General features: G+C 40.9%; 1 protein-coding gene across 1 annotated transcript; it reads right to left on the bottom strand.

The window, feature by feature from the left end:
• Positions 1-376: 376 nt before the first annotated feature.
• Positions 377-21,221, bottom strand: LOC119884391 (cytokine receptor-like factor 3). The gene is made up of 9 exons (XM_038694808.1): positions 21,110-21,221; positions 15,117-15,250; positions 10,385-10,592; positions 9,952-10,039; positions 9,577-9,754; positions 9,243-9,471; positions 6,518-6,656; positions 6,190-6,302; positions 377-4,405 (listed from the first exon to the last, which is right to left on the bottom strand). The coding sequence occupies exons 2-9, from the start codon at positions 15,231-15,233 to the stop codon at positions 4,140-4,142; spliced, it is 1,338 nt and encodes a 445-aa protein (XP_038550736.1). The 5' UTR covers positions 15,234-15,250; positions 21,110-21,221; the 3' UTR covers positions 377-4,139.
• Positions 21,222-21,750: the final 529 nt, after the last annotated feature.

Below are 21,750 nucleotides of genomic sequence, written 5' to 3' on the forward strand. Positions count from 1 at the left end.
TTGTCAGAAAATTTTAGTCTCTGTATTGACACTACTTTGATTAATTTTAATAAAAAAAAAAACATGAAATCCTTTCTCATGATAATAATGATAAATACTGTCGCTGTATACTTTAATTTCACAGGTAAGGATACCTTCATGTAGTGCTGTTAACCTAGCAAGTGCGCCCGGTGGTTACAGAAAGAAACTGCAACACATAAATTTAATCAAACTATTATATTTTCAAAGAACTGTGACAAAAGTGAGACGAAGACAAACGAACAAACACATTCATTGTTCTTGAACTGTCACAATTAAATCACATTCTTCAGAGGGAAAAATACAGACACCACATGACCACTGCGAACAAGACCCCATTTCATCACAAACTCATCACTTTAGTTTGACCTTTTATTGAACAAAATATCAAGGATGACAGCTGTGAGAACAAATGCAATGCGGCACTTTGACCTGCAGGATTCACTGTTTTGTTTTGTTTTTTCTTTCACTCCTTCAGGCAAGAAGAAGAAAGTCAGGTTGTGTTCACTGGTTTCAGGGAATCTGTACCATCAACTGAAACCATCCAAGGTTCCACTGTCCTCCACAAAGACACTGACCTCAGATCAGCTGAAAAACAAGTAAAACGTCTCTGAGGAACGTTGTTAAAAGAGCTGAAGTAGACGTGCTGGTTGGTTGAAATGGAGCTGATTTTTAAAGTGAAACGCGTCCCATGACAGCTTCCTGTGTTATCAACAGCAGTCCACTGTGTGTGCAGGGAAAAACACAAGAAATGTTTATTCTCAGTAGGAGAAACAAAATGTTGTGAAAACCCCACAGAAAGACAGAATGCTTTCACCCAGACCTCGCAAGGGCGGACATGTTGTACAGACATTAAGCACGGCCGGAGTGGATTCACAAAATATTTTTCAAATAACTGACAATGTTGCATAAAACTTGACAGCAGACAAATAAATTCATGAAAGTAACATGGTGACTGCCGTAATAGAACATCGTGATGTTACCAGAGTTTGAAATGCTCTTGGGATTTTTCCAAAAAAGTACATTGTGTGTTGCCAAAACAAAAGTACAACAGCTTTGTCATTGAAGGAACAGACATTTTGGGTTATACGGTTACATTTGCTTTCTTGCTGAAAGTGAGGTGTGAAGATTTGACACCACTCTCACGTCATAAAAAAACTGGAGGCAGGAGGGAAACGGCACGTTACACTTCGGATCTTGTTTGTTTCATTCGTACAAAATAAAAATACTGTAGAAGTTTACAATCTGGAATTTTTTGTTGGTGACCGGCAGCCGGGTGCAGTGACGCCACAAAACATCTAAGCAGAAGAGGATCTTGAGAACAGAACAAGTATCACAAGTAATGTTCCTCTCAGTGTCTTTGTTGGCTAACTGCAGAAGCGATTTGTCAATTACTCGACTATTTTGATGATTGATTAATGAAAATAAGAACATTTTTTAAGTAAAAATGCCAAATATTCTCTGGGTCCAGCTCCTCAGATGTGAGGAATTGTTGCTTTTCTGTTTAATCTAGAACATATTTGTATTTTTGACCATTTGATGGACAAAACGAGACATTTCCGACATGTTATAGGTGTACCTGCTAGATTTTATCCTCATTATCGCAGCCCTAATGGCAACTTTTTGAAAGTGCTCATAGAATTAACTCAATAGTTGGACGGCAACATCACATCACAGAAGCTAAGAACGGACTTCTTGTTTAAAAATAACCGACTGAACTTCTCATTTAGATATAAACAGTTTTTCTTTTACTCTACAGGACCCACAAAAGTATTTGAAGACCAAGGGAGGAAATGAGACTGACTTCCTGTCTGATTTGAAGCTCCACGTTATCAAAGCCTTGTTTTTCTGTTTTTCTCAGGTCAAACATATATATTTATTTTTTTTCCAATATTTTTATTAATTCTGTTAACTCACATTAATCCCACTCTTAATAACAGCAGCCATCATGCATTGATAAGTCAGACTGTGTAACTGGACTGAACGAGGCTCATTAGTTCCTCACAGATTAATCAATAACTATCATGTAGTTAACATGCTCTTGAAAATCATTTTAGGATTGTCAATGCAAAAGTAATTCAAAAGTAACAGTTGATTATTTTAAAGGCGAAAGTTCAGCCAAAAACAAAGTTCATGTCTTCGGCCGGGAGCTCCGTCTGTCCCGTCAGAGGGAGCTAAAAAAAAAGTCGAAAGCTACCTGCAGACAGTAAAATAGTTTTAGTTATATCAAGATTTGGGTTTGAGATAACATTGACTTAACAAGCGGGAGCTTTCATCCACACGTTTTTAGTCAAACTACTATTTTTAATATCAAGAATGAATCTTTAAGCTCAAGATTTAGTTTAGATAAAGATTCAATTGTGACATTAACTCAACGTACGTGATTATCATCTCTGGATAAGTCTTCCCTCAGCATCTCGGACGATCACCTCGAGATCTGAGTATATCTGGTTACAATATTAAACATTAGAAAGTCATGATAGTAAGAAATCCCTTTGTTATGTTGAGATAATGACATGTTTATTTTAAAGACAACAGGCTATGGGGGGCCGAGATTTCCTGTGTCATTACATTTGAAGAGACATTTCTTTGCCGTCTTCAGAGTTTCAGGGGTTACAAGCAGCACAAAGCTTCTACCAGCGTTTTCATATTAAAAGCTGCAGAGATTCTGGCATTTTTCAGCCTCCGCTGTGCTTCCCGACAATCAGACTCATCAGATACTTTTTCTTCCAAAGATTTCTCCAGCGTCTGACCGGCTCAGAGGTCGGGAGAGTCGCAAGCCTGTGAGCAAGCTTCAACTAACGAAAGTACGAAGGCATGAAAAATAAAAAAAATATTACTATGTTCGTGTACTGTGTTTTTGGTGACCTGTTCCTTTAAATGTCTGACGAAGTTTAGGAGGCGAAGAAACATACAAGACATCTTGTGACTTTCACAGTGACGGATTATTTGTTAGGCTAAACAAGACAAGCAGGTTCAACAATTTACTCCTTTAAAGAGGCTGATTGTAACGCGCCCGTCTTTGCTTTCCTGCTGCTCCCAAAAAAAAAAAAAAGATAACAACTTATCTATCATTGTGTGTCCTGACAGGTTGTGTACTACAGCTAAATTAAGACGATGCATAGATCAACAGCCAACTACAACTCTTCACCACAGCGAGGAAGACGGCAAATAAAAACGTTTAAAAAAGCTGTAAACAATGGCCAACCTTGTAAGAAGGCCCGAGGATCCAACTACACTAAAAGCCAAGAAGCTGTGCAGAACACAAATATCAGCCCTCTAACGTGGCTCCCTGAAGACGAGCAGGATCACTGTTGCAGCCAGTTTCTGCTGGAGGAGGTCCACACTGACAGGGTTTACACAAAGAGTCTGGAAACACAAGGATCAATCACATTTCCTCCCGGAGGGGCTCCCAGTCACAGTCAGTGCGTTTACATGCACACGAGAAAAACAATCTGCTCAGAGAAATCAGGTTACAGAGAAAGGAAATTGCTTTGCACAAACTAAAAGCTTCAAATGGGCGTTTCTTCGCACTACTCTGTGGTCACAGCGCGACTTCACCCTCTCTGAGGTCTGGTTAGAAACCCAGATATTAAAAAGCTTTTTCACCAGCAGAAATCTATTCTCTGATTACACAAACCAGATTTGTTCTACAACAGAGCCGCCAGTAACCCAGCTACTTATCGTAAGTGCATGTAAACACACTGAATCCGTGCCTCTCAAAGAAACAAGCTGAATTAGCAGAAGTAAAACTGATAAATGCAACACATCAGGTTTGTTTTTTGTGTATGTAGTCTTCATATGAACTACAGTTTTAACAAGTTCAAGCTCTTCTCCTAACAGAAATTAAACTTTAGCTTTGGCTCAAAGGTTACGGGGCCTGCAGGACAGAAGAGTCTGCTGTGTTTTACAAAGTTTTACTTCTGCTTGAGCCTTCCAGTGTGAGCTCGCAGCTGTTGCTTTGTCACTGTGGTCTGGTCCCAGACGTGTCGCCCTGTAAGTGGCTCAGGTGTGAGAGGAAAAAACGACAGAAGAGGAAAAACTTAAGCTGGCCGAGCTCCTAAACTCCAGCAGATTAAAACGGTCAATTTTTGCGTCACTCGTTTTAAAGTTGAGCGCTCTTAAAACACGAGCACTTTCCAGCCGGAGTGGACGAAAGAGCAGCCAAAGAAGAGGCAGTCCACCGCCTGGTCCACCAGCCAGTCAAACACCACCTCCCGATTCCCCGAGCCGATGGTCACCCTCAGCTTGAAGTTGCCGCCCTCGCTCAGGTTGTTGTTGCTGATGGGAAACAGGTTCACCACCTCCATGTCAAAGGTCACAGCGGAGCCCAGGGTGATGGCGGGCAGCTGGTTGGTCATCTCTTTACCGTTGACAAATACAGCACCTGAACATCGACACACAACCGTTACATCACTTCATTTAATAGTTTTACTGACCTTTATAACACCAGCAGTCAATTAACCACTCATATCCTTTAATTAATATAAAATCTCAAAGTGTAAACTACAAACTCTTGTTAAAGTGTTGAGTTTTAAAGCAAAACAAAACTCACTGTGTGAGTCAAACAAAAATGGTGAATGCATTTCCTTCCTCATAAAACATTTGCAAAGTCAAACATGCGTGTTCACTAGCCAGTAGTCTTCACCTCCCCGGCCTTTGCTGGCGCATTTGCACATTTCTGGTGACATTGTCACCTCTAGATCAGTGGAATAGGGACCAAAGCCCCTAGCAGGAAGTGCATGCACGAGCCCACAGGTGTTGCCACCTCCTCTGAGCAGGTGTACGTCGCTCCTGATAAAATGTTGCCATGTTGGTAAAATGGTGGAGACTAATTTAACAGAGCCAGAGAAGATTTTCAGAATACATCCCTGTCCATTAATGATGACACTGACATACACACTTGGTGCTGTGCAGTGGTGGATGGAGTATTCACATCCTTCACTTAAGTGTTACAAGTACTGCATTGGAAATGTTACTTAAGTAAACGCGTGTAGGTATTAAAGGACTAAAAGTATAAGCACTGTGTTAATTTTGTCAGCCATTTTAAAATTTAGTCTTAGTCCTGTGTCAAATGTCCTTGTTAGTTTTTGTCATATTTAGTCCACTGCATACTATATTTTTAGTCAACTTTTAGTCTGGGTGTTGTCTGATTTTAGTCAAAAGAAAATCTTTTTTAGTCATCATTTTAGTCTTTTCTAACTCATTAGTATAATTTACATCAATTCCCAGGTGGTTAGCATTCACAGCACAGGAAGAAAAAAATACTCTACGCTGAATCAACACACTGTTTGAGTGAAAATTTAGAGGTAGAAAATATTTTTAATTTATTACAAAAAAACTGATAATTACATTTTAGTCTCGTCATTTTGCATGTTAACATAGTCACAGTCGGCGTCTAAGGACATTGTTGCCGTCTCGTCTTCGCCTCGTTTTAATCACGGGGAAAAAAAGGTCGTTGACGAATATATTTCGTTTAGTTTCGTCTGACGAAAACGAGTATTTTGTATCTGACTGCAGTTAATGATGTTTGTCATTATGGATTAATCTGCTGATTAAATTCACCATCAATCAATTTGAAAACATCATAAAATTGTGAGAAATGTTTTTACAATTGCCCAGAGCGTAGAAAGTAAAAGTAGAACAGCGGCATGAAAAGAAAATACTCGAGTACCACAGATTTGTACTTAAGTACAGTACTTGAGTAAATGTACTTAGTTACCTTCCACCATTGGTGCTGTACAGTTAATTAGATTAAATGAGGGTGATTTTATGCAGCCTTCACTTAAGATAGCAATGACTGCTAGCAAAGCTCAGCGGCTGACTTCAGCAAACGCCTTTTGTTTGTGTTGTTATTATTCATGACCATATTTATGGGCGATACAGCCATCCTCGTCTCGCTAGAAAACTTATATTACTTTCTCCTCAATAAACAGCTTATTATAAGTCTCTTAAAATCCGTCACTGCACTGCGTAAAGTAAACCTGCAACAAGCTTTTGATCGACTTACTAAAGTTGTAGTGAAAGTACTGAACAATGCTACATGTGAGGTACGAAAGTGTTTACATGTAAACTTAATATTTAACTAAGGTACAGCTGGATTTTCACTTGCTGTGAATGATTATCACTGCTTTATCCCTGAAAAGATAAAATGACAATGTGTCGGCGTACCATTGGTGGAAATGCAGACGGCCTGGTCTCTCTGAAGTGACTCTGCCCCACTCTGGTTGTCCACGCACACGCCCAGACAGTCACCCCGATCCATTGGACCTGCTGCAGCGATCCTACACACACACAGTTAGAAACGCCAGTTAGATTACCATAAACTATTTACATAAAAGAATCCAGGACAAAAGAAAAGAGTTTACACGTCTATAATCCAAAGGTAGAGATAAATTCAACATAACTGGTATAATCTGCCCGTTGCCAGGCGTACATAAATCAGTATCTGAGTGGGTCAGTGTTGTTTCTTTATGTGTGTGTGTGTGTGTGTTTGTACTTGAAGGTCAGTGTCTGGCCACAGAAGTAGGTGGGTGCGTTGGAGTAGAGGACGGAGCAGCGGGTTTGGGAGGAGTCATTGCGCAGAGCGATGTTTCTCCTGCTGCTCAGGATGTAGCCCTCGGTGCCCGGACACCACTCTGGATGATGAGAGACCAGAAACACACACAGAGCTTATTAACACACGTAGTTTAAGGGAGTTATATTGTTGATAATAAAACTCTCTGGGTGAGTCTGAAGGACGCACACATCTGTCTGCTTACAGATGTGACAGACACAGAGACAGATGAAAGGATCAGGGGTCAGTGGGTTCGTATTTCTAATCTGCAGCAATTAAGGGTTTCAGAATTATATACTGTAAAGATTTAAGAGAGGTGCTGGCACATGTTGCCCCCATGATGATACTGTCTGCTATTCCCCACCAAACCAGATGGAAAATTAAATTAAAGATTGGTCAGTGGCTTGGATGGGTCGATCCACAAAGATTTTCGATGACGATAATATTTCCGCCACTCTAGCGCCATTTCCACCCCATAAACAAGTTATAGTGCAGACCTCTTAGGAAGAAGGAGATACAAACACACACTCCTGTCTACATCAGCGGTGCTGAGCTGGAGCAGCTGAACAGTTTCAAGTTCCTGTGAATCAGCCTCACAGAGAACCTGACGCGGTCGTCTCACATCTCCACGGTGGTGAAGAAAGCTCAGAAACAACGGTATTTCTTGAGGAAGCTTAAGGAGGTCAAATTGACCCTTCGCTAAGCCACGCCCCAAATACACAGCTGGCCAATCACAGCGCAGTATATGACTCACTCTAACTGAGGTCCGACACTTTCATGGCTGCGCTCCATTGACTCTAATGCAAAAAGAGACGTTTTCTAGCTTTTTTTGGCTGTAATTTTCCAAGATCTGGTCAAATCTGTTTCTGCAGCACTTGTAATAATTGTAGTCGCTACCCGAAGAGGTTGAAAGGAGAAGTACAATTTATTCTCATTCTAAAACCTAAAATAAATCCAGGAAAAATGTCGGCTGTGGGTTGTTCCTAATGTGATGTTAGTTAGCTAACGCTAGCTAACTTCCTACTGTACGTAACGTAATAAAGCCCTACTGTTCTGCTTTTTAACGATTGTAATAATGAATTGAGGCCGACCCAGTTTTACAGGAACAGTGTTGATCGTTCATGTCATTGTGTTTTGTCTCAGTTGTTGGGGATCTTTCATTTTTTTCACGTTTGACAGCCTTCAAATCTATAACGCAACTGCAAAACTGTCTGCTTCTTTCTGAAAGCGCTTTTTCCAACTAATTGTACAATATTTCTCCAGGGAGTGCAGTAATAGACAGTGGCAGCGCCAACAGTTTGTCGGACTTAGCAACAGTAACTAAGGGGGCTTAGCGAAGGGTCAATTCCTGCGCCAAGTTCTTGTCAGCTTTTACAGAGGAGCCATAGAAAACATGTAGACTGGAAACATCACTAACTGGCGTAGGATGTGCACGGCCCAGGACCAGGCTCTGCAGCGGGACGATTAAAACTGGTACCCGTCTCCCGAGCGTCAGTGATACTGGTGAGGTGTGGTGCCTAAGCAGAGCCCAAAGGATACTAAAGGACAGTACCCACCCAGCCACAGCCTGTTCACCCTGCTGCCTTCTGGGAAGAGATTTAGAAGTTTCTGCTGCCGCATCACCAGACTGCTGAGCAGCTTCCCCCCCCAAAGCTATCAGACTCTTAAACTCAAATTCATCCTCTCACTGCTCCATTGATTATAGTTTATTTCTGTTTATCATTTTTCATAATTTATTCTGTATTAAAGAGGTGGTATTATGTTTTTTGGCTTTTTCCCCTCTCCTTTATTGAGTTACATACCTTTTTTGTGCATGTAACAGGTTTGCAAAGTAAAAAAGCCCCAAGGGAGTTCCCATCTCCCACAGAAAACTCTGCTCTGAGCTGACTGAAAACAGCTTGTTTGTAGTCCAGCCTTTACTTCCCTTTCTTGTGACGTCACAATGAAAATGCGTGTCATAATGCTCGCTGATCGGCTATTCCGACACGCCCTCAAAAACACCGGGGGGAAAAACAGTGAGCTGCAGCACACAGCTCTCATCTCCCTTCCAAACACTAGCTACCCTCCAGCAGTCAGTGGACATGAAGTTGTTCCTGTGATGTAGAGGCAGAGCTCAGTTAAAACTTTATGGATGAAAGATACTTTTGTTACACATTAATAACTCACCACTCTGAAACTCTCGCTCCAGGCTACATGTTGCCGAGCTGGTCGTCAACATGTAGCCTACAGCTGAATCTAAGCTGTTTACCGGCTTCTCGCTGACCCGCCCTTCTCTGCTTCTGATTGGCTAGTAGTCCTTAACTAGGAATTGCACATGTGCAACTCCCAACAAAGATCATGTAGAGGCAAGATGTATCACTCCACAGCTAAAACGAAGCCTTCAACACAGGGTGAAAAGAGGAGCTGCAGCAATTTGCAGTATGACTAAAAATATGGTGTTTTTTTGAAAATGAAACCATGTAAACCTGTTCTGGTACAACCCCTAAATCAGATTTTGAACCTGAAAATGAGCATAACACCACCTCTTTAATGTAATATTGTCTGCTATGTAGCAGAAGGGAGTTAAAAACTCAATTTCACTCTATAACTTATATATTAGTTATATTGTGACAATAAACGTAGCTACCTAACTTCACGGGTCAGATAAGGCCGCTGAGTCTTCACCTACCATGTGGTGCGAGTGTGGTGTATCCTGTCTGCGGGATGCTCCAGGGGCTCCACTCTGTGCGACCCTCCCCGCGGGCGCAGGCCCTAAACAGATAGTCAACGTGAGGGTCGAGGTGGAGTACCAGGAACTCACAGTCCCGACCGATGTAGGCGTCCTCATACTGGCTCCCCCCGCTGCCAGACCGCCGGTACTGCAGCCGATAATCTGCTGCAGCAAAGTCCTCATCCACCTGATGCACACATGTGATAATCATTACAGTGTTTTACATTAACGTCACCATGTTAAGTATGTATGAGAGTATGTTTTCCGTTTCTGCCACTTCCCCTTAGCTGACCTTACACCAGCGGACCAGGATGCCGCCCGGTCTCTCCTGCAGCTCGTCGATCTGGACGGGCGGGTGGGAGGAGACGGAGCCGTGGCGGGACACCCGGTCCCTCAGCAGACCCAGCAGGGAGTCATCCAGCTGGGCTGAAACACACGGCACGTCCACCAGCGCTGGTACCTCTGGTAAACTGGAACACAAAGAACCAGTTACAGTTGAATAACATCACCCTGTTCATTTAAAACAACATGAAGTAGCAGAATCACTGTACAGGTTAGTCACCTGTGCTTTTATTGTTATTGATCATGGAATATTATTGCACACAGCAGATTTGTTTTGCTCCGTGGATGGAAACACTTGCAGTTACACAGGCTGTCTCTGTCCTACCTGTCCAGCTGGATGTGCATGGCCTTCTTGGTGAAACTGCCCAGTTGGTCCTCCTTCTCCCCAAGACCACAACGCAGAGCTGCCTCTCCTGGAGACGCAGAGACTATATTTTAACACATCTATGATCCGTTTGATTGGAAATGAGGGTAACATTTGGTCAGAGGTAGGGATGCTACAATTTACTTTTTCACTGTTGATGAATCAAAAATCATTTGGTCAAAAATATGTCTGCCGAAGTGCCAAAGTGACTTGTGAACATGTCTTGTTTTGCTCCTCCAAGAGTCCAAAACCCAAAGATTATATTTTATTATCACGTATAAACAGCAAAAAGCTGTGGCTAACAAGTGGAAAATAAGCATTCATTTGCTCCTTCCTTAAAAACCAAGAAAAAGTCGAACGGCAGACATGTAAACGTTGTATTTCAAAGGCCCACCTTCTCTCAGCAGCTCGTCAGCCTGGCCCACCCCGTGCTCAATGAGGCTCTGGCAGTCATCTAGCGGTTTGACGCTGTCTGCCTCGATGGCGTCCACCTCAGCCAGCAGAGCGGTCAAACGCTCCGTCAGCAGCCGACCTGCTGCCGCCTGCAGCTCCGCAAAGTGCCGCCGGAGAGCCTCGCGGGCCTGACCCGAGCTGCCTCGGACCTGTAGAACACAGAAAAGAGGAAAAATAAATAAATAAATAAATAAGGTACAAAAAATAAACGGTGAAGGTTTCTTTGAAACGAGTGTTGGCTGTTAAAAAGCATCTCCATTCTGCTTTACATTTTACAGTTTCAAACCTTGTACAACCACAGATAAATACTGCAGTAAGTCATTACTTCAGTACTAAAATAACTCTCGTTTTGTGTCAGTACACTGAATACAATGTTTAGCTGAGGGCTCTCGGGAAGGCGATACTAGCTTTTACAATGAAAGTTGGTACAGTCAGATTTCCTGTTCACAAAAAAATCAAGGAAGCCATGTAGACAACGTGCTGTCACAATGTCACGATGGCTTATATTTGGACATTTTCAGCATTGAGAATCGAATATGTTGGAAAACAATCAAATAATTTATTTAGAAGAACCTTTTGAGACACATCCAAAAAGCTTATTTGTACATGTTTCACTTGGACAGACAACTAGGGGCTCTGGCTAGTTAACATTTCAAAGAGAATACAGATCACCAATGGCAGCTCAGCAAATCTCATGAAAAGACCAGAATCAAAAACGCTGTTAAACGAGTGACAGAAACACTCACAGCACGTCAGACCGTTTGTTGCCTTTTCTAAGAGGTCAGCTACAGATGGAGTGGATGTGCAGGGACACAATTCAGCAGAACAGTGTCTGCAAACGGTGATTTTTTGCATCTATCTTGGACACATTAGAAAAGTGCTCTGTAATGGCTTCAAAAGTCTCTCTCTCTCACACACACACACACACACACACACAAAATAACTTATGTTGTGTGAGACTCCCTCCGCCCAATCCCAGCTGTTCCATCATATATTACATTATCATGGACTGAGTATGTGGTGGTGTTTCTGTCTCATAACCCGACTCTTTCCCACAGCAGGGATGGCTCATTCCCACATTAAAAGAATCCAGGAAACATTACACACCACACACACATCTCCTCCTCCATCCCCGTGGGGACATCTCATTGACATAATGCATTCCCGAGCCCCTTACTTTAACATTAACCATCACAACTACACGCTTAACCATAGCCCTAATTTTAACCTGAACCTTAAACCTATCATCTCTGCCCACGGTGACACGAGTCCCCATCAGTAAGTGTGCATCCAGGTTGAAGTCCCCACTGGGATATAAAAACATGAAACACACACACACACACAATGAGAGTGAGAAAGCAGATTGTGTGTGTGTGTGTGTGTGTGTGTGTGTGTGTGTGTGTGTGTGTGTGTGTGTGTGTGTGTGTGTGTGTGTGTGTGTGTGAAAACTCAGACAATGGTATCACTGCGGCATCTTGTCCTGGAAGAGGAGTCATCCAAACATTGGCCCGATGTCAGATCGTCCCCTCCTCTGACAAACGGTTTGATGGCGTCAGGTCGTATTTTTAGTTTGACTATTATTTTACAAATCCCAAAATATTGATCATCAGCTGTCTGTGTCGCACTGATAGTCATCAGGAAGTGATGCGTTGGCTCCAGTGGAAAACGTCCTGTGTCTGCTCAACGCACACTCACACACACGCACGCACACGCACGCACACATACAGTGTGCGTTTTCATTCTCATAGTCATACCGTCCGTACTTTATCAGTGCAGCAGTTGTCAATCGGCCTTCCGTTTCCTGCTATCTCTCTACTGCCCCTTCTGTACACTCATTGTGAAATGCTTGTGTGTGTGCTTGTGTGTGTGTGTGTGTGTGTGGGTGTGTGTGTGTGTGTGCGTGTGCGCTCTGCAAAGGGGAACTGAAACACGGCTTCTACCACTGATGGTAAACCAGTAAGCTTCCTGGCGAGCTACTTGTCACTGAGTCTGTGCTAGCACTGTCTGTGATATACTGCTTAGTAGTAGTAGTAGTAGTAGTAGTAGTAGTAGTAGCGGTGTTAGTGTATCCAAAACCTGATAAACTCTACAGTATGTTCTTCCTCTAAGCCAGAAACTATTAAACACCCATCAGTGAGCGTCACTCCTGCACAGGGTCACATGTTCCTTCATCTCCATGAACACACACACACACACACACACACACACACACTGCAGTTTATTCGGACTCAGTCCCACATACACCGTCCTGCTGCCCCAAATACTCTCTAGAGCTCCACATGTGGATTCAACCGCCGCTGAAAATAGTCCAAAACAGATGCAAACTGTTGCAGAATGTTTCTGCAGCACCAGTATTACAATTTATAGAAAATCTATAGAAATAATTATTATTCACATAACACAGGTGATTGCGATTTCAGCTAAAACAGGTGTCCTGTTTTTAGAGCAGTCTCGTTACCAAACAGACAAAACGGGGCGGCTTCAGTGTAATTACTGTATTATTGCAGCCATAGAATTTTATTTCTTCACTAGTAAATTACTTTGTGCAAAGATTTAGAAAAATACCATTCTTGTAACATTAGCTTTAGTAGAGTCAATGAAGTGAAAAGTTGTTATTCTAATATTAATGTGAAAAATCATTCAAAATTCAAAGAATAAAAATCCTTCCTGTATAATCCTGCCTGTCTTTAGTGTTTTTTTGTTATGAGGGACGTTGTGTTGCAAGTGTTTTGGTTGAAGGATCTAATTTTAAGACATGTGTCTGACAAGTGTTTTGGTGGTTTGTCGAGGTGAGAACAACCATTTGGCCATGATTCATGTTGTTAAAGCAGACTGTATGAAGATAGATGCTTGTTAGCAATTAAAAAAAAACAACAGTATTTTAGATATTAAATTAAGTTGATCAGTGATGATAATACTCCAGGATGTCACTACACCTGGATAAGAAACAGTCCTGCACATAAACCCCTGTAAAAACACAAACTGTCATGTTTACACTTCAGTTTTTGTGCACATTAAGCAAACAAGATACCACATGTTAATTAGTGAGGTTTAGAGGTGCTGCTAGGTGGACTTTATTACCTTCAGACAGAGCCAGGCTAGCTGTCTCCCCCTGTTTCCAGTCTTTATGCTAAGCTAAACTGCCGGGTGTAGCTTCACATTTTGAGTGGTGTCTATGTTCTGATATAACTCCTGACATGAATGCAAATAAGCGCATTTCCCAAAATGTAAAAATATTCCTATCGCCACTGATCGACTGAGCGAAACAAAACAACCGTTGTGAAAGCATCAGGGAAGCCAAGTAGGTAAGCTTTAAAGCAAATCAGTAAGAACTACTTACAAAAAAAGATTATTCAAATTTAGTTTTACATTAATCTAAAGGTCATCACCATAGAAACTAGGTCTTTAGACCAGTTCAGGTTTGGATTAAAAACCAACAGTGGTTTAAGCAGTGGCTCTGAAAACGTGGTCCGGGGGTCCCCAGACAAATTTAGTGAGATCCTACGCTGGCTGGTATCACTACACACTGTTTTGTGTTTCTATACTATCTGAACTGAATCATATTTATATAAAAGTCTTCTCAGATGGGGTTTTCACGACTTCGTTTTAAAACGCAGCACTTTTGCTATGTTTACACCTGCTGTTCAGACTAAAACTGCAAATCCAAATACCTTAAACAAAGAAGTCTGAAAACGCTGCTGACCCCTTTTGGGTTTCAAATCTCCAGGATCGTTGTCGATCCATCCAAAGAAATCTCTGCTGTGGCTTTCACCATCGCTGTTCTGCGTTCATCTCTAGCGGTACTTTATTCTTTAGCCGAATCTTCTGCAGCTGCGGAGTAAACAATCTGCTTCCTGTTTACACCGGCAAGCGCATGCCCAGTGTGCTTGAATGGCCACTTGATGTGCGTTTAGTTGTTTTAACCTCTAAACATTCCTGTAAAAATCATGCACAACGCTTTTTGGATTTTGGATGATACATAATCATTTTTAAAAAATGAAGCATTTATTTGCATAATGTTTCGTAAGTCAATCAATAATTGTGTTAATAATCGTGATACACGTAAGTTCTGATACGAGATGTTCGTGGTTTCTATCAGTGACAGTAAAACCATTCAGATTCAACACTGTTTGTTGTTAGAAGACATAAATGCCAATAATAGCAAGAGTAAAAGTCTGCAGCCGAACCAGTAGCCGAAGAATGTTGGACGAACGAAAAATGGAGAGACATTTAAATGATACCCAGTCAAAGTAACTGCAGTGAAGACAATACAGTGTATAAACAGTTATTGATCAATTTAAATGGAGTCCCAGCCTTGTGTTTGCGCATGACCATCTGGCTGGGTCCCTCTCGTCTCTTATGTCTTCCTTCATGTCTCCTCTAAGGCTCGCTGTCTTACCGTAGCAACAGGAAATAGCAGCATTGTTTTAGGGGTAAATCTAGACAGCAGGAGGAAGGAAAAGATAACAGAGAGAGAAAGAATATACTCTCCTGGGATTGTGTAGGGTCAGAGGCTAACACACTTCACATTGCCCCGGCCTATCTGAGTGTGTGTCAAACAGACAAAGATGGTTCTCATGGAGGAAACCCTACCTCAGAAGCATGACATTTTTCCTAAACAGAAGAAGTTAATCCAAGTGATGTTACACAAGGTGTGAACAAACTTGTGGTACCTGTTTGCGGGCCTGGTTGAGGCCCTGCAGGCGCTGCTGGAGTTCACTGCGGTAGTTCTGGGCCGCCTCGATGCTTTCTTTCGCCTCCTGCAGCAACAAGTCCACCTCCACAGACATCCTCCCGCCTCCTGACACTAACACAGGAGAAGAATATTTACAAAATGCACGCAAGAAAACCTGAAACCAGGAAAAAACAAACTTTACTTGGAGTTCACCGAGTGTAAAAAGACTGCAGAGCAAAATGTATCAGCTCAGGAACTGGTAAAATTACTGTTTATTATTTAATTTTTTCTCTTTGTTCATACAGTTTTAATGGAACTGCTTCATACTGCTGCTGTAGTGAAGTAGCAGCAGCAGAAAAAAAACACTTACAAGTTAAGTGATAAAATATGTTGTTTTATAATTTGGTGAAGCAAAACTTTAAGAAAATGCAAAGCATTGATCCCAGAGGTGCAACCTAGGTAAATAAAAAAAGAAGGGACAACTACTATACAAAAACATTTTGCCAGTGAACATAATCAGAGCAAAACAAAGTCTATAAATGTCATTCCTAGAAGACAGGGTTGTATTGACCCGCTGTACTTATAATAGTTGATTCAATCAGTTTAATGTAACTAACATTTGTTAAGATGCTTGTTGAAAGTGTATCTTAATTAAAATATATTGAATAGTTGCTGAATTTGGGTTATCATTACACCTGTGTGAGACTGCTCTGTATTCTCTACAATGCGTCATGAGAAGAATAAAAATGTGTGCGGGGGACCCAGCCTTTTTTTTATTTTACCGTTCACCCCAAATATCACAACAAGCTCACCAAAAGTGAACGAATAATGATGTGTGTCTTTTGCATGCTAATAAATCAATTGCATTATTTTTGGAAAAAGACCAGCAGACCATGTATCACATATTGGGTTCAGCAACATATGTACAAAAAGGGAAGCAGGACGTTTATGAGAAGGTTTCAGTACTGACCAATAAACTTTTTAACACTGCTAATGAAAGTTTAAAACTATAAAACAAGGAAATTACCTTCAATTGAATCGGCTAGGCATACATTATATGAAAGGTATATCTTTTTTGCTCTTTATTTTGACTTATGTTTGCTGTTCCTGGTTGTCAGATTTAGTTTTGTTTCCAGCACCTGTACCTCAGCGTAGATTTGAGTGGTCCCGAACCAAACCACTTCCGTAAGATGGGAACTGTTCACGGTGTACACGTGTGTTTCAGTATAGAAAATCTTAATTAAAAACTACAAGGTACCACACAGGCTGAAGAGCATTCTGACTGAATAGGATGTGTAGCAACGACTACGGTGCGCAAACCACTTCCTACCGCCACCAGCCCGAAACCAACCAACCAATCAGTTAACAATACCAATAAACTTTAAGCTTGACTTTCAGTATGCAACAGCATGGGATAAAACATATACTGACCTTTATATACTATTTAAATAAGGACTGCTCGCTGTGGCCCAACTCTGATACAACATAAACCTTCTTTGCAACAACAACCCCCCCACAAATAGGTGCACTCTTTATACAGTACTGACCCCAGAGTTAACTCAATGATACACTCAGCCCAGCAGGTTATGTAAAATCAGTTGATAAGCTCCTTCCTTTGACCTTAGCATGTATTATCAAAGATCACTAAAATAATGCTGCATTTGGTTATTTTGGCTGCACGTTAATGTTAAAGCTGTGTGTGTGTGTGTGTGTGTGTGTGTGTGTGTGTGTGTATGGGAACACTGATAGCAAAGAACAACATAACACCAACAATTAAGGTGTGTCTAGCTCTGCCAGCTATAACAACATCAAAGTTAATGTCACCGCAGTCACAAACACAACCTGCAGACTGCTTCTAAAAGTGCTTTCTAAGAGATTGCAACTGAACATCTACGGTAACGTGACTCACAGAAACACTTTTCCAACGGTATATAAAACTAAATTAATTAAAGTAATAAAGTCGGGGTACTTCTCATTGGTTTTAACTGATAAAACTCTAATATTTTCTGCTGCAAACTTCTGAATATTAACTCTGAAGCGTCCTGGGTCTGGGTTCAAGACTTGAGAACAATCAAAGGTGCTGCAACACCACACACCTCACATTGAGTGTTAAAAGCAAACTTGCATTACAAGGCGCTCATTTCTAGCTCTATATTTTATTCTGGGATTCAACTAGAGTAGCTTTGCATTTATCGTATACTGGCCCTTAATGCAGCCCCTCAAAAAAACACACAACTTTTATAACAGGCTCAGAGTTCCTAATCCAGGGCAGACTCAGATAGCTAATGGGACCTTTAGCTGCGAGGATAACTGAGCTAACTAGCCACCATTAGCAGTAATTAACTTTAGCTACAGGTAAATGAAGGCTTAAAAGTAAATTTCCTTTTTCCACGTCCTCCTCAGAACCGAAAGTAGTGACACAACCTGGCCCTCGCTGCGGTCGGCCACGCTTCCTGTACAGCATCTAAAGAGGAAGTCACAGACAGGCATCTTCTGCTACATACAGTATCATCATGTAGCATAGGAGGGCATCTTATGTTACACTATAAGAAACTTAAACATTCATTGCAGCCCTAAATGATCAACAACAACAAGTGTATTTCCCTAAATGTCAAACTGCTGACGATTTACGACTAAAACCATTGATTGTGTTGGAAATCCTTCCTCTACCATTTTAAAACCGTGCAAGTGCAGTGTAGGGAAATTGTCCTTATGTAATAATATATGATGCAGACTTACCAAAATACCACAAATATGTCATCCAAATTAGACCAAACAATATTAATGTACTTTGAGTGACTAGACTGTACGGCTGCAACCACACGGCAACCTCCGGGTCTGAAAAGTGAAGCCAACGCTGAAGTAACTTAAACCTGCATTCTCTCTAACGGCCAGCAGGGGGCGACTCCCCTGGTTGCAAAAAAGAAGTGATTGTATTGAAGTCTATGAGAAAATGTTTCTACTTCTCAGCTGATTTATTCCCTCAGTAAACACTTTCCTAATGACTTTATGGTCCCAGTCGCTAGTTTCATGTCTTCTTCAACACAGCATGATGTTCATTTAGTAAATTATGGTCCCATTTAGAGGAAAGTAGACCATAAAACAGAACACGGTTTAGGGCGGGCTACCTTACGATTGACATGTTCCTATGACGGCAGCATGTAAATCAGGCTGGAGGCAACTCGTATCCTCTGCTCTGTGTAGATTTGACCAGCGCCGTTGGGTTGGCTGTTCATTGTTTTCCAGTGAGAACTTTTTGTTCTAAGCCTGTTTTTCGCAAGCCAAAATTAGCATCCCGGTTAAAATCACAGTTAATGTGAATTAAAGATACACCTTGCTAACCAAGCTAGCTAACTCGTGCCTCTTGTCCAAACTCGAGGCTTCAAAACAGTAGTCCACAAAGCAACGGGTGACGTCACGGTGACTACTTCCACTTCATTTATACAGTCTATTGCTGCAACTAATGATCAAAGAAGGCAAACTGAAATGTTCAATAACTGTGAAAATGCATATTAGAATTTCCCAAAGCACAACGCAACAAACCTCAAATGTCTTCTTTTGTCAATCAGCAGTCCAAAACCCAAAGATATTTCATGTACTGTCACATATGACAAAAAAAAAAAGCAGCAAATCCTCACGTTTAAGAAGCTAGAACCAGCTGATGTTTTGGCTAAAAACTGACCGAAACAGTTAATAGATTCTCAAAATATTTGCAGATTTCATTTGATTCTAAAAATACAAATTAAATCGACTAATTGTTTCAGCATTAATACACTATATACATTCATCAAAGAATTTGTGGTGTAATTAAAACGTCCTAAAATGATTGTCTCAGAATATTATGATCAGATCCCACACAAACACAACCAATAATCAAATGTAAATAACTGCCACATTCTTTTTATTATTCTATTACAGTTTGTATATCCTGTCATTTTCATATTTTAGATTTACATTTTTTGTGTTTATTGTTCAGCACCAAATGACCAGAGCAAATTTCTTGTTTTTGTAAACCTATTTGGCAATAAAGCCGATTCTGATTCCGATAAAACGGCTCTACTGTTACAAACCACGACAAACAAACCCCAGTATTTATACAAACATGAATGCAAACGTAGCGTCACAGAATTATGCAGGCATGCAGTCGCTCGCCCGCTGTGACATAAGAACAACATGGACCTAAGATACTGATCCTCCGCCCTCTCTGACTCCTTTCTTTCTGGTAAGAAACTGCAGAACAGCAGCCTTTAGTCCATCCATTAAAGCCACCCACAACATTTTCTTTTTCATCCACTAAAAGAGGGTGCTGGCACTCTCTCCATCTCTCTTAATCCTGTGGTTTATAATCCCTCTTTCTCTCCAAAAAACTGCTAAAGACTCAAAGTGAATGCCGGGCACTTTACCAAGCAAACGTTAAGCCGGTTTTCCTATAACACAGAACATCTCTTGCCTATATGATACGGGTGTGGCTGGAAACAACCTAACTGACATGTCCTTTGTCTTTATGTCTTGTATGCTTGTGATGTGTAATTGTGTGTGATTGTGTAAATGTTAAGTTGAGTGGAACTGTTGTCAGCAGCCTGCTTTTCAGAGTATTTAGGTCAACATGCATGGATGGAGGGATGATGTCCTACTGTCCCGCTTTTCACAGGTCTTTCAGACCGTTTACGGTTTCCTAAAAATGCAGTGACAAAAACAAGTCCTGCCTGGGGGGAAAGTGTTAAAGGAACTTTGTATGAGGCAGGAAAAGCCATATAATTTGACATATTTCCAACGCTAGAAACAACGAATATTGACTGATCAAACAGATGTCATTAAAGGTTTTGTTGTACTGCTTTTTTTTGTGCTTGTTTATTCCGGTTCATGATTCTGTGTTTTAATGTTATTTCTCAATTTCCTTGTGCATACTAGCTTCTATTTCAACGTTTTTGAAGCATTTAACATTTTATATATATCAGTGGACACAAACTGTATTCTCATGCAACTAACTTGAAAAATCTACAGAGGAGCTGAAGCTAATAATAACGCAAAAATTACACTTTGTTTTGACGTTCTTAAGCACTTGAATGCTTCATATTGTTTTGACCCAATGTGAATTTTCATATAAATGTCATCAGCTAGGAGGATGCATGCAACTCTTTGATGCATGCTGCACATGCTCTGACTAACAGGAAAGTTATGAAAGGCACTCGAGTGCAAACCCAGGTTATTATTATTAGACCACTGACAAGAAGAGACAACAGGAGACATTAGACATGTCTAAACTCGCTTACAGCAACTTCCGTATTTTGTAGTTTATTTTCAACATCAACAAATTTCTACCCACCACTGCCTTACAGTCTCATTTCGAAGTCCATAATCTAAAATGCAATTATTCACGCTAATATCTCATATTTAAGCCCTGATAATATTAATGTATCTGGCGTATTGTGGGAGCTACTCCCAAACTCCATTAAGAAATCTCATATTTTTAAGTTGGCGATCATGTCAGCGGAACCCAGATACATCAAAGTAATACAAATAAGATGTTTCTTAAATGAATAATGTATTTCAATAAATTCGGCGTACAAGCTATTCACTAAGCAAAACATTTATCCACGAAATATCAACTTCAACAGATGGTCCCCGCTGCACTTAACGATGTATTTTGGAGAAGATGACAATAACTAGCAACTAGCAAAAAAGCTGTCAGTTAACAGCTGTACGTGAGACTGAAATAGTGCTACTGAGTCAGTGGAGAGTTTATTTAAGAAACGGGCCAGTTAGCGAGACCACATTACCACATTTTAACGGAGTTTGTCGTAACCTTTTCTCAATAACCTTACAAAACATGAGGAGGAAAGTTGGGGCTAGCTTGTGGCCAAAAAGACAATGAACCTCTCTGGTCGTGCTTGGAGAGCGCAAACACAACACTCCTTTAACTACGAAAGAAATCAACGGCTAAGTTAATCGGTGAGGTTCAAATTCTCGGAGAAATGTTTTCAAACGTACCTGTTTTAGTGCTTTCTGGTGGCCATTTCTTTCCCGAAAGTTGTGAATCAGCTCGCAGCCGCCGCGCCACACCACCGTTAGATTCGCCGAAGTTTTGCTCAAGTCTAAAAATGACACTTCCGAGGTGTTAGAGACGAGAGCCAATCACAGACAAGATCCTTTCGACGGACAGGGAAATCAGCCAATTGGATTGAGATGTGCTACGTAAACCCCTCCCTAATCACCCCCCCCCAGATTAAGTGAAACCCATGAAATTAGTTGATGTGTCCAAATCTGGACAGTACTGCAGTACATATATATACTGTAGATAGTTATGTTGTATACTTTAGTATTTTATGCGTAGGACCTCATAATGGGATTACCTAAATTATAAAATAACAAATATATAAATTGATGCCGCCTAATATCTCACAGTGTTTCATCTGCATTTATCCTTAACTCTGTTAAATAGCCTACTGCATATATCCACTCCTTTTAATGTTTATACATTTCTATATTTTTTTCATATTTTTCTCTACTTACCAATTTTCTATTATTATTTCTATTCCTTTTATGTCCTGATGTGCAAAGTGAGCAACTGAAACAAAATAACTTATCCTCGGAGATAAATAAAGCATTTCTGATTCTGATAAACGTGTGTG

Source organism: Micropterus salmoides, unplaced genomic scaffold (genome assembly GCF_014851395.1).
Source record: "Micropterus salmoides isolate LMB-PRFRI ecotype aquatic unplaced genomic scaffold, ASM1485139v1 Ms_hic_scaffold_3413, whole genome shotgun sequence".
NCBI lineage: Eukaryota > Metazoa > Chordata > Actinopteri > Centrarchiformes > Centrarchidae > Micropterus > Micropterus salmoides.